Below are 13895 nucleotides of genomic sequence, written 5' to 3' on the forward strand. Positions count from 1 at the left end.
CAGCTGCCCGCAGCTGCTGCGCGTGCTGCCGCAGCTGCACCCCCAGCTACGCTGCACCGCTGCCCGCTGCTGCTGCTTTGTGCTGCTGCTGCTGCTGGTGCTGCTGCTGCTGCTGTTCCTGCTGTTGCTGCTGCTGCTGCTGCGCTGCCCGCTGCCTGTTCTGCTGCTCTTGCTGCTGCTGCTGCTGCTGCTGCTGCCGGGTCTGCTGCTGCCGCCGCTGCTGCTGGCCCCGGGTGCCTGCTGCTGCTGCTGGTGGCTGCGTGGGCGCTGCTGCTGCTGCTGCTGCGCGGCTGCTGCTGCTTGCTGCTGCTGCGTTTGCTGCTGCTGCTGCTTTGCTGCTGCTGCGGCTGCACGGGCTCTGTATGCTGCTGCTTGTGCTGCTGTTGCGTTCTGCTTGCTCTGCTGCTGCTGCCTGACCTCTGCTGCAGCTGCTGGGGCCCCCTCTGCATCTGCTCAGCAGGCCACCAGCTGCATCTGCCCGGGTGCCGCGCTCTGCTCTCTTCTCTGCCTTTTTCCCCGCTCTCTCTGTTTTCTGCTCTGTTCTGCTCCTCTCTGCTGTTCTCTCTGCTGTTCTGGAGATGTACAAATTGTAGATGACACAAAAAGAGAAGTGAGTTATAGTAGTTCTTTTCTTTTATATTTAATATATTAGCTGTCTCCGACTGAGGTAGTGGCGACTCAAAAGAAGAAAATACTTTGACCATCACTCATTCAGGAGGACTGAGAAAATCTTGTTTTTTCTCATCATGCTTCCAGAATTTTTCAAGAGGAATAGCTAGATCTCATTATTATTTGCCACAACTTTGTTTTAGTATTGCTCATCATTGCTTTAGTAAGAGTGAAACTGGAAGTGCACAGGTATCATAATTCAAAAGACCCTCAAAACTGCAACATTCTCACCCTTCCTTCAGAGTGCAGGCACTGTACCTCCCCACTCAAGAACCCAAGTCCAGTTAATCAGTTTCCCTGAACTTTCCTCTGAAATGTTACAGTATATCATGCCATAAAAACTTCAACAGCACTTTCAACTATAAAAACGTGTCTCCACTCTGATGTGACAAGCTCATACAAGCCAGCAGCTGTATCCTCAAGCTCCTATTACTCAAACCCTTTCTGGGTAAATCCCTATGCCTTTCTTCCACCTCCATTATGTATGCCCTCTTAGTCATCATATTCTGTTTTATCCTTTTTAAATGCCCAAACCAGCTCAACCCTTCACCCTCTGAATTATACCTTTGGGTGGAAAATTACATACAAAATGTAAATATATATCCTGCTGATTTATTCTTATTGTGGTACCTTTTTGTACATAGCTGAAGTTGGAAATTTCATTATTCCATGATACCTAACCTTTCTGGTTACTGAACAAGGTATTTTCATACAGGTACAACTGACATTATGGGAAAGTGTAGCAGAAAGATTTGATGGCTCCCAACATCCTGTATTAGCTGTAAAGGGAGCAAAGCTAACAGATTTTTGTGGAAGAAGTCTGTCAATGTTATATTCATCTTCATTACAGGTACTGTCAGTAATTTCTACATTTTTTCTATGCCTTAAGTATGTACAGTAGGGCCCCGCTTTACGGCATTTCGCTTTACGGCGTTCCGCTAATACGGTCATTTCAAATTATGACCAAAACTCGCTATACGGCTCCCCCCACCTGACTTTCTAATACGGTCACCACGCCCCACCCAGTTTGTTTACATTGTCTGTGAGATCCGTAAGCACTAAGTCTCTCCATTATGTCTGGAAACTCCAAAATTTTAAGTGTTTTTAAAAGTTATTTCATATTTTATATATACTCTGATAATTATACTTATGTATACCTGTACTTACATAAACTTACATACTGTGCTGGCATGCAGGTACACATTAAAATCAGTAAGAGTGTTTTATGTCTCCAGACGTCATATTAGTAATGATACAGTGGACCCCCGCATAACGATCACCTCCGAATGCGACCAATTATGTAAGTGTATTTATGTAAGTGCGTTTGTATGTGAATGTTTGGGGGTCTGAAATGGACTAATCTACTTCACAATATTCCTTAGGGGAACAAATTCGGTCAGTACTGGCACCTGAACATACTTCTGGAGAGAAAAAATATCGTTAACCGGGGGTCCACTGTAATAATAATCACCGAGTCTCATTTAAATGTCGTATATTACGTTAATATACACATTTTCATTAATCCATCCATGATATTTTTTTCAAAATTATATAAACATTATACATAACATATAAAGATGATAAATACACCCCACAATAGAATAAATAAACATAAATATGAGATGTGGTAGCCAGATAACTTGTACAAGTGATGGCAAGAATAATATTTTCTCTAATCTAACATAAGAGAAAATGTGTTACTGGGGGTAACTGTAGAAAATTATTCCTTTCGTATGTATGTAAGTAAGTTTATTCAGGTATTCACAAATACAGTTACATATATTATCATACATGACAACATATGTATAGAGAACCTAGGATAACCCAAAAAAGTCAGAGTGACTTATTACCATTGCCTTCACTCAGAGCGTCATTTCTTCTCAAAATGATGTTACATGAGAACGGGAGTGTTCTTCTTTATTTATTCTACCGTATCAATGTAGAGACAACCTGTATACAATGTAACTTGTACACAAACCAGACGTGTACACTTTGTTTGTTTACAAAACTTACCTTCGCCTGGTTTGTTTACATAACTCTGCACCTGTCCCCTCTCATGCACTCATTCTTTCTCTCTCATTTATTAGTTTTATTTCATTTACTTACTCCTGACCCTACATTAAGACTACAAATATTTTAAGGTAAATAATGAGTGAACTGCATATACATTTTATTGCTCTGGGATGCTTAAATGTCATAGAATATATGTGTGGGTGGGTTGGTCTGGTATGGTAGCCTGGCTGACTACCATACATACCACACTTGGTTTCTTACAATAAATACTACTTGTCTCACCCTAGATTAAGACTATAAATATTTTAAGGTAAGTAATGAGTGCACTATGTGTGTATTGTACTTTTTTATTGTTTTTTGATGCCTAGTTCTATTGCTAACTTAATATATGTTAGTGTAAACTTGTTATCTAGTATTTGTATGCATTTATAAGTGGAAAAAAAGGGTGTTCCACTTTACGGCGATTTCCGCTTTACAGCGGTAGCCTGGAACCTAACCTGCCATATAAGTGGGGCCCTACTGTAATGTAATCCTAATGGCTGCTGTGATTTCCAAGCAACATTCATAATTTTTGTCATTTTCCTGAAAACCAAGAAATTGGTTGTTTATATATTTAGCGATTATGACGTTCTAAGTATATTTAGCGAAAATGTAAGGAACAAACAAGTCATGTGTAAGCCCCAACCTGAGAGCTGAATGCTGGGCTTGTTAGCAGCAACTGACTAAGTCACAGATCTGGCAGCTGTATTCATGCTGCACTTATTGTGTAAATATTATAGAAACAAGCATATTACAGGTTGACCATCACCAATCCTACACCATTGGGACCTGTAGGGTGCCAGTTTAGTGATTTTGCTGGATTACTGAGTGGTTAGGTTAGAATACACTTAACCCATTGGCGATATTTATGCGTCTGCGATTTCACTCAATTTACACCCTATTTTTGGCCCATTCCATTGTTCCAGTCTACCAAACTCATAGATATTTTGCTGGTATTCCATCTATTCTGTCAACTGAGTACAAGAAACCACCCATTTACCTATTTCAACTACCCAATAAAGTGATCAGAAATTGGTAATTGGGCAAATTTCACACAAATTTCAAGAGATGCCAATTTCAAAATAGGGCCCAGAATAAACATTGCAGATATTCCTGGCACTAAAAAATAAAATTTTTCTCGGTACATTAGTCACGTCTCCAGACCCCTCTTATATTACACTTCCTTTCCATTTTGAATTTTTATTCACACAAAAAATAGACTTACTGTTATGTAGACTACTGCATTATTGTAATAATTGTATAAATAATGTCAAGCCATTCATGACTCCATATTAGACTGGCCAGTTGGACACGTATTGGATAGTGACGTCATTCGTTTGCTCTCGAACATCAGCAAAAATCGAACATTTCTGCTAGATTGAATTCAATTTCAAGGTACTTTCTGTTGTGAAACCAATCAAAATTGTATCTATTTCTGTAATATGTATCTTCCATTCTATCAAATGAGACCAAAAAATGAGATTACTGCCATACAAACCATACCAATATACAGTGGTACCTCGAGTTTCATACTTAATCCGTTCCTGGACCTAGTACTAAAGTTGAAACGTGCTAAAGTCGTAGCAATATTTCCCATGAGATATAATGTAAATCCAGTGAATCCGTTCCTGCTGTCAGGAGGCATGACAAAATTGTACTTCAATATGATGCTATTATCGGCTCTACGGGTTATTTATCTATCACAGTTCATCTAATATGACATATTAAACAATATAAATAGCATAAAACCCTAATATACACTCTAGAATGAATAAAATATGTATGTCAATATCTATGTGGTGTTGAATACAAGGAGTGTACAATTACACATTATATTCGTCTCAGGTCACAAAAGTTACTGTTAAAAAAAAATGTTAGAAAAGAAAAGAAAAATGTAACAAAAACCTAACATAAAATAATGCGACTTTACGGAAGTTGCAGATGTTATTGCCACCAGGTCATTGAGGGTCAACTTCACGTCTCTATATCTTGGTAACTGCTAATCGAAAAAAAAAAAATAGTTTTTGTTTTATTATGTACAGAGAATTATTATTTTTAATTCTGTAAGTTTTTTTTTTTTTTTTTTTCAAAAATTCTTGGACCCTGGCGCTCCCTTTGAGATTTGGCCTTTGGACCTTGAGAGGGTTATGGGGGTGATGAGCAAAATTTTTTTTTTTTGGTGGGGGGGGTTCAATTTCAATGGAATTTTTACTGTGAATTAAGCAGCAATTGAAACCCAGACACTGTGTTTTTAGTGACTTTTTTCCTTATAGTTAGATAGAAAAAAATAAATAGTGCCCTATTCTATATGTTTTAAGACTATCTCTCCACTACAAAATTGGTAAGACTTACAGTGTTCTAGTCAACATCAGATGAAAGATAATGAGTTAGGTAATCTAATTACATGGATGTTTGAGTGAAATGTCAATAGATTGCATTATGCAAAATGTTGAAATGTGTATTTTGTTTAAAGACTTTTTTGGGAGAAAAAGTTCAATAAAAACAAAATGGTAAAACATATCGTAAACCCTCTACGTAATTCAATAGAACCATCGTTCCTCAATAACTTGTGAAAAAATCATGTTGCTCCTATAAATACTCTTTGCATGAGAGGGGAAATAATGTCAATAACTTATTCCTGAGTTATACATAATTATGTTTTATGTAAAACACTATGGTTATGTCCTGCCAAATATGACCGTGTTACACCACTCCATCCTTGTTGACAGCCTGCAGGCTGCTGACAATCTCTCTGCACTCTTCACTTTAGTCCTCATAGAAGTTGCCATGTAGAGGATTTACAATGAAACAGTCATAAAAATCGTAATTTTTGGATTAAAAAAAAGAAAAACCCACTAATTGCCAACATGTCCTCTTGCTGACAGCAAGAACAAAAATATTACATTTGTGGAAAAACATACTTAGAAATATGATAGAAACAAGCTGATTCCATCTATATGTTGCCAGAATTATGCACTGTTTTTTGGTAAGAAAACATTGTTTTCCATTATTTTTCAATTTCATTTTTTTATCACTCCAGAAAGGTTTGTCGCCTCCTTAAATGGAGAGTTATATGTATCAGGAAGGTAGAGGGAATATTTTGAGGAATTGTTAAATGTTGATGAAGATAGGGAAGCTGTGATTTCGTGTATAGGGCAAGAGGAAAAGCATCTTCTAGGAGTTAGGAAGAGCCAGTTGTGAGTGGGGGGAAGTTCATGAGGCAGTAGGTAAAATGAAAGAGGGTAAGGCAGGCAGGATTGATGGGATTAAGATAGAAATGTTAACCCTTTCAGGGTCGGTCCCATAGTATTATGGCTTGAGAGCCAGTGGCAGTCCCGTAATACTATGCCAAAATTCTAGCAGCTTCAAATACAGTGGACCCTCGCCTAACGATATTAATCCATTCCTGACAGCTCAACTTTAGGCGAAATTATCGTTAGACAAATTAATTTTCCCCGTAAGAAATAATGGAAATCAAATTAATCCGTTCCTGACACCCCAAAGTATGAAAAAAAAATTTTTTTACCACATGAAATATTAATTTTAATACACACAAACTGAAGAAGACATGCACAGTTACATGACACTTACCTTTATTGAAGATCTGGTGATGATTGATGGGACGAGAGGAGGGGAGAGTGTTGATGGTCTTAGTGTTTAGAAGGGGAATCCCCTTCCATTAGGACTTGAGGTAGCAAGTTCTTTTCCGGGGTTACTTTCCTTCTTCTTTTAATGCCACTAGGACCAGCTTGAGAGTCACTGGACTTCTGTCGCACAGCATATCTGTCCATAGAGGCCTGTACCTCTCGTTTCTTTATGATTTTCCTAAAGTGTTTCACAACATTGTCAGTGTAATAGTCACCAGCACGGCTTGCAATAGCTGTGTCAGGGCGATTTTCGTCAAAAAAGGTTTGCACTTTAAGCCACATTGCACACATTTCCTTAATCTTTGAAGTAGACAACTACTTCAATTTGTCTATCCCCTCCTCCGAAGCAGTTTCCTCAGGTGTGGCCTCTTGTTGTTGAAGATGATCTAGCAGCTCATCAGTGGTTAGTTCTTCATTGTCCTCCTCCACCAACTCTTCCACATCCTCCCCACTTACCTCCAACCCCAAGGACTTCCCCAATGCCACAATGGATTCCTCAACTGGCATACGCTTCTCAGGGTTAGCCTCAAATCCTTCAAAATCCCTTTTGTCTACACATTCTGGCCACAGTTTCTTCCAAGCAGAGTTCAAGGTCCTCTTAGTCACTCCCTCCCAAGCCTTACCTATAAGGCTTACACAATTGAGGATATTAAAGTGATCTCTCCAAAACTCTCTTAAAGTCAGTTGAGTTTCTGAGGTCACTACAAAGCACCTTTCAAACAGAGCTTTTGTGTACAGCTTTTTGAAGTTTGCAATGACTTGCTGGTCCATGGGCTACAGGAGAGGAATGGTATTAGGAGGCAAAAACTTGATCTTAATGAAGCTCATGTCTGCAGAAAGTCGCTTTGCTACGTCTGAAGGATGACCACGAGCACTGTCTAATACCAAGAGGCACTTAAGGTCCGATTTATTTTCCAGGAGGTAATTTTTCAGTGGGGCCAAATGCATGGTGAAACCAGTCATAGAAAAAGTCCCTAGTGACCCATGCCTTACTGCTTTACCTCCACATCACACTCAAATTAGCCTTGAGGATATTCTTTTGCCTGAACGCTCTGGGAGTTTCAGAGTGATACACCAATAAAGGCTTCACTTTGCAATCACCACTAGCATTGGCACACATCAACAGAGTAAGCCTGTCTTTCATAGGCTTATGTCCTGGGTGTGCCTTTTCCTCCTGAGTAATGTAGGTCCTGCTTGGCATTTTCTTCCAAAACAGGCCTGTTTCTTCACAATTAAACACTTGTTCAGGTTTCAATCCTTCAGCCTCTATGTACTCCTTGAATTCACGCACATATTTTTCAGCTGCTTTGTGGTCCGAACTGGCAGTCTCACCGTGCCTTATCACACTATGTATGCCACTACGATTCTTAAATCTCTCAAACCTAGTAGTACAATGGTAACACTACACCTCGTTGTGCTCTGGGTTTTCTCATGTTTACACGGTCGCTCTTACGTGCTAGAACTTTAATTTGTGCCATCAATCCTATACGATACATCCCTCTAGCGCCTGGAACCAATCTTGAGTGGAAAACATTATATACTGAGTCAAAAAAGGAGAATTAGTGTGCACTACCTAGCAGAGTTTACTGCCAGAGGGGAATCTTAGGCCTGTGTTCCGTGTGCAAAATAATAATAATAGAACTTTTCTTTGTCAGAGGAAAGAAAGTCTCCCTGATAACATTGTGTATACATAGTGTATAGTGTATACTACAGTGGCTCCCTAGTATATAGATGATAAGGCTAAAGTGTCATTTGAAAACAGGTGAATTTGTAAATGAAGTGATAAGCCTATAGAGGCAGGTGCCAGAAGTCGCCAGAATCTTACCACAGTGGTCAGCTGTTTTAATAATCTTCCTGGCTTGCTAGTGTACTCGCATATAATCTAGTGATACCAGTGAATAGCAGAATACAGTGTTGTAGTAGCAAACTAACCAGTATTATAATGGTACTTAGTGGAGTGGAGTGACTTTCATTAGTTTCTTTTTTCTTAAAATACCAGACGTATACTGTGAATTTCATATAACCTGTAGTTACCAGCGGTCGCAATATACACAACGAGAAGCATATATTACTACAGAAAAAGCGTCCTTCTTCCAAAATTTCCACCAGTCAACTATAGTGATAATATAGTATTTATTGTGGTGGAGACGAAAGAAAAACTAGAAAAGCTAGATACAGCGATTGATAAACAAGGGTTGAGGTTCGACCGTTCGTCATTGTAGGAGCTGCCAGAAATCACCGGTTCTTCGACACGTAAGTTATACTTTAGTATCAATCAAATCACATATTACTCTGGTAGATAATTTCAAGTAGATCCTTCATGTGTTAGCCTAAATCACCAACCAGTATGTTTTAAATAAGTGACCCACTGATCAGATCAGACTGGTCCGAACCCTCGACTGGTCCGAACCCTTGACTGGTCCGAACCCTTGACTGGTTACAAACGGTTTCGTTGGACAATAAAGCAGACTGTAAACGGATGGGGTTGTAGGCGCCCTTATCAAACACAAACAATAAATATAAATCAGGAACGTACACGGTAAGCTGTCCAGTATACAAGTACAGTTAGAAATAGAAATACAAATAGCTAGAGCTTCATTTAAGGAGGTTATTAATAGAGTATTCAAGAGGTTGCTAGTAGAATTACAGTAAATCAACCATTCAAATCATTATGAAGCTCTGTATAGTCTGCAGTCAATCAAACAAACGGGCTTCCACATGGATAAATTGTCATTTTTGTGGAAATTGGTGTCACACCCCTTGTGCAGATATCCAAGAACTAGCTACAAGCAGTATTAAAACAGGGAAGTGTTTTTGGGTATGCCCAAATAAGATAAATCTGTGAACTAAAATCACAAGGGTATTAAAAGAGGATAACATCAAAGCTGCTTTCATAGACAACCTGGAAGCTTTCTATAACAGATGGGAACATAAAAAGTCTGGGATGAATGGTACTGCCCTTGATACTGGCCATGCAGTCAGAAACTGTAAGGCTGGAGGTGATGTCCTGGTAGTCAGTAAATGTGGGGCTGATAGTGCTGTCCTGGGAGACAGTAATGGTGAAGCTGGAGGTGCTGTCCTGGGAGACAGTAATGGTGAAGCTGGAGATTTTGTCCAGGTAGTCGGGAATTATACGCAGGAAGGAATACACATAAATGATCTCATAGGGGACAGGAGCGTGGTTGGAAACAAGGTGTAGTAAAAGATAAGTTTAAAAACCAATATTCAAACTAAAATACCACGGAAATAGCAAAAAAGAGGACTCCACTAGCAATAGTAAGGATATATTCCAAAAACAACTAGTGGGAGCTCCATTGTTGGTGCTGGGGAGGATAGGAATAAGACAGGAAACATGACCAACAGGAATACAGTCCAGAAACCCAAGGAAAACGGAAACCAAGCCTGTGCACATACTATGCACTTGGTATCTGCAGACATGGGAAATCTGGAAAAACAGGCGGGACGTGCAACTATGACCACCCTGGAAATGCCATGCCCATATGACAACAGGAAAATGCAAACTCCCTTCCTGTAACTTTTTCACCTGAAATATGTACCTCTTCAGTCGGAAAGACTGTGCTAACTTAAATTGCCAGGCACACCATCAAAAGGGGGACAAAAACATAAACATCCAGGCCATGGGAAAACCTGGGTAGCCACAGCCACTCAAGAGGGAGAGGTTTTTAGTGGCGGGAAAGGGAAAAAAAAACTGGCAGGAAATGGCAGAAATCGTACCCCAAATCAATCATTCCTGGGTGGAACCCAGTCGATGGCCTCCACTCCAAACCAACAATACAGATACTAATGCGGAAAAAATCCCCCGGGAAACAATACCACAAGTCCAATGACATTCTTCTTTGCAAATATACAGGGTCTAAAGCCAGCAACAAACAACAAAATACCTTTCATCCATGGACTGCTTGCAGAGGCAAAGGCAATGTTCGTGGCTTTCACTGAGACACAAGTAAAAGGATCACTTGGACAACGAAATATGGATCCCAGGTTACAGATGTGACAGAATGAACAGGCAAAAGGGGGGGGGGGGGTTGGCCTGTACATTGCAGAGTCACTTGTTTGCACAGAATTGCTTAATGCTTCAAATGATGTAGTGGAAGTTTTAGCACTAAAGGTTGAGAACCAAAACCTTGTCATTGTGGTAGTCTACAAGCCTCTGGATGCAACATCCCAGCAATTCCAGGAACAGCTGTTAAAAATTGACCACTGTCTGGAAAATCTTCCAGCTCCTGCACCCAACATCTTGCTCCTGGGGGATTTCAACTTAAGGCACCTAAAATGGAGGAATATAGCAAATAATATTGTTGCAGTAATAACACCAGGAGGCATCTCTGATGAAAACTCATACTCACACGAGCTTTTAAATCTCTGCACAAAATTCAATTTAAACCAGCAAATAATAGAGCCTACTAGACTGGAGAATACACTAGACCTCATCTTCACTAACAATGATGATCTGATAAGAAATGTCACCATATCAAAAACAATATACTCAGATCACAACATAATTGAGGTTCAGACATGTATGCGTGGAGCCCCAGACCAACATAATGAGACTAGTCACGAGGGAGCATTCACCAAATTCACTTCAATAACAAAAACATAAAGTGGGACCAAGTAAACCAAGTCCTAACCGATAAAAGCTGGGAAGATACACTAAGCAACACAGACCTCAACTTATGCCTAGAACAGATTTACTTGGTGGCACTCGATGTATGCACAAGGCTTATTCCTCTAAGAAAAAGGAGTACAGTGTAGATGTAAAATAGAAAGAGACAGGCGCTCCCTTTACAGGCGACGGAAAAGAATAACAGAGCGGCTAAAAGAGGTCAATATATCTGAAATGCGTAGGGAGACACTGGTCAGAGAAATAGCAAGCATCGAACTTAAGCTAAAAGAATCCTTTAGGTGTCAGGAATCGCGGGAAGAACTAAAAGCCATAAATTAAATCGAAAGAAACCCAAAGTATTTCTTCTCCTATGCCAAATCAAAATCGAGAACAACGTCCAGTATTGGGCCCCTACTTAAACAAGATGGGTCCTACACAGATGACAGCAAGGAAATGAGTGAGCTACTCAAGTCCCAATATGACTCAGTTTTTAGCAAGCCGCTAACCAGACTGAGAGTCGAAGATCAAAATGAATTTTTTATGAGAGAGCCACAAAATTTGATTAACACAAGCCTATCCGATGTTATCCTGACGCCAAATGACTTCGAACAGGCGATAAATGACATGCCCATGCACTCTGCCCCAGGGCCAGACTCATGGAACTGCAAGAAGCCCCTATCACGAGCCTTTTCCATCCTATGGAGAGGGAGCATGGACACGGGGGTCGTCCCTCAGTTACTAAAAACAACAGACATAGCCCCACTCCACAAAGGGGGCAGTAAAGCAACAGCAAATAACTACAACAGCACTAACATCCCATATCATAAAAATCTTTGAAAGGGTCCTAAGAAGCAAGATCACCACCCATCTAGAAACCCATCAGTTACACAACCCAGGGCAACATGGGTTTAGAACAGGTCGCTCCTGTCTGTCTCAACTATTGGATCACTACGACAAGGTCCTAAATGCACTAGAAGACAAAAAGAATGCAGATGTAATATATACAGACTTTGCAAAAGCCTTCGACAAGTGTGATCATGGCGTAATAGCGCACAAAATGCGTGCTAAAGGAATAACAGGAAAAGTCGGTCGATGGATCTATAATTTCCTCACTAACAGAACACAGAGAGTAGTCGTCAACAGAGTAAAGTCCGAGGCAGCTACGGTGAAAAGCTCTGTTCCACAAGGCACAGTACTAGCTCCCATCTTGTTCCTCATCCTCATATCCGACATAGACAAGGATGTCAGCCACAGCACCGTGTCTTCCTTTGCAGATGACACCCGAATCTGCATGACAGTGTCTTCCATTGCAGACACTGCAAGGCTCCAGGCGGACATCAACCAAATCTTTCAGTGGGCTGCGGAAAACAATATGAAGTTCAACGATGAGAAATTTCAATTACTCAGATATGGTAAACATGAGGAAATTAAATCTTCATCAGAGTACAAAAACAAATTCTGGCCACAAAATAGAGCGAAACACCAACGTCAAAGACCTGGGAGTGATTATGTCGGAGGATCTCACCTTCAAGGACCATAACATTGTATCAATCGCATCTGCTAGAAAAATGACAGGATGGATAATGAGAACCTTCAAAACTAGGGAGGCCAAGCCCATGATGACACTCTTCAGGTCACTTGTTCTATCTAGGCTGGAATATTGCTGCACTCTAACAGCACCTTTCAAGGCAGGTGAAATTGCCGACCTAGAAAATGTACAGAGAACCTTCACAGCGTGCATAACGGAGATAAAACACCTCAATTACTGGGAGCGCTTGAGGTTTCTAAAACTGTATTCCCTGGAACGCAGGAGGGAGAGATACATGATTATATACACCTGGAAAATCCTAGAGGGACTAGTACCGAACTTGCACACGAAAATCACTCACTACGAAAGCAAAAGACTTGGCAGACGATGCAACATCCCCCCAATGAAAAGCAGGGGTGTCACTAGCACGTTAAGAGACCATACAATAAGTGTCAGGGGCCCGAGACTGTTCAACTGCCTCCCAGCACACATAAGGGGGATTACCAACAGACCCCTGGCAGTCTTCAAGCTGGCACTGGACAAGCACCTAAAGTCAGTTCCTGATCAGCCGGGCTGTGGCTCGTACGTTGGTTTGCGTGCAGCCAGCAGCAACAGCCTGGTTGATCAGGGCTGATCCACCAGGAGGCCTGGTCACAGACCGGGCCACGGGGGCGTTGACCCCCGGAACTCTCTCCAGGTAAACTCCAGGTAAACCAACCTTTGCAGCCTTAAATTCACTCACATCACCACTAGTTGCAGGCATTTTTCTAATTAAATCCTCATGCAACTTCCTAGCCTTTTCACATATGATCGCTTGAGAGATGCTATCTCCTGCTATCTGTTTTTCGTTTATCCGTACCAATAACAGTTTCTCAACATCTTCGAGTACTTGCGATCTCTGTTTCAAAAACAAAGTTGCACCTTTGGCAAGAACAGCTTCCTTGATTGCCGTTTTCTTGGCCACAATAGTAGCGATTGTTGATTGGGGTTTACTATACAACCTGGCCAGCTTGGAGACACGCATTCCACTTTCATACTTAGCAATGATCTCTTTCTTCATATCCATAGTAATTCTCACCCTTATTCCTGTAGGGTTGGCACTAGAAGCTTTCTTGGGGCCCATGGTCACTTATTTTGAAGGTGAAATCTGTAGAAGCGCTGTGATTTAGAAATGTTCTGATTGTATGCTTGGATGTTGACCGCGGAGGCTGGCTGTAACCACTGCCACCCCGGAACAAGTGAGGCTGCTCAGGCATGCGTGGACATGTCTCGGACTCGCGTTGAGCAAGTTTTTAGCCTGGCGAAGGCCCAAAATTTTGCGTTAAAATGTACACTGGCGGATCTAACGTTATGTGATGCCCTCGTGGCGGGGGTC

General features: G+C 41.0%; 1 protein-coding gene across 1 annotated transcript in view; it reads left to right on the forward strand.

The window, feature by feature from the left end:
- Positions 1-581: 581 nt before the first annotated feature.
- Positions 582-13895, forward strand: part of LOC128701507 (replication protein A 70 kDa DNA-binding subunit) — a 236694-nt gene continuing 223380 nt past the window's right edge. Inside the window, exons 1-2 of the mRNA XM_070080161.1 lie at positions 582-610; positions 1385-1519. Coding sequence (XP_069936262.1) covers positions 1496-1519 — 24 coding nt within the window. The 5' untranslated portion in view covers positions 582-610; positions 1385-1495. The remainder of the gene's footprint in view (positions 611-1384; positions 1520-13895) is intronic.

The sequence above is a fragment of the Cherax quadricarinatus genome, unplaced genomic scaffold, assembly GCF_038502225.1.
Source record: "Cherax quadricarinatus isolate ZL_2023a unplaced genomic scaffold, ASM3850222v1 Contig181, whole genome shotgun sequence".
Taxonomy (NCBI): domain Eukaryota; kingdom Metazoa; phylum Arthropoda; class Malacostraca; order Decapoda; family Parastacidae; genus Cherax; species Cherax quadricarinatus.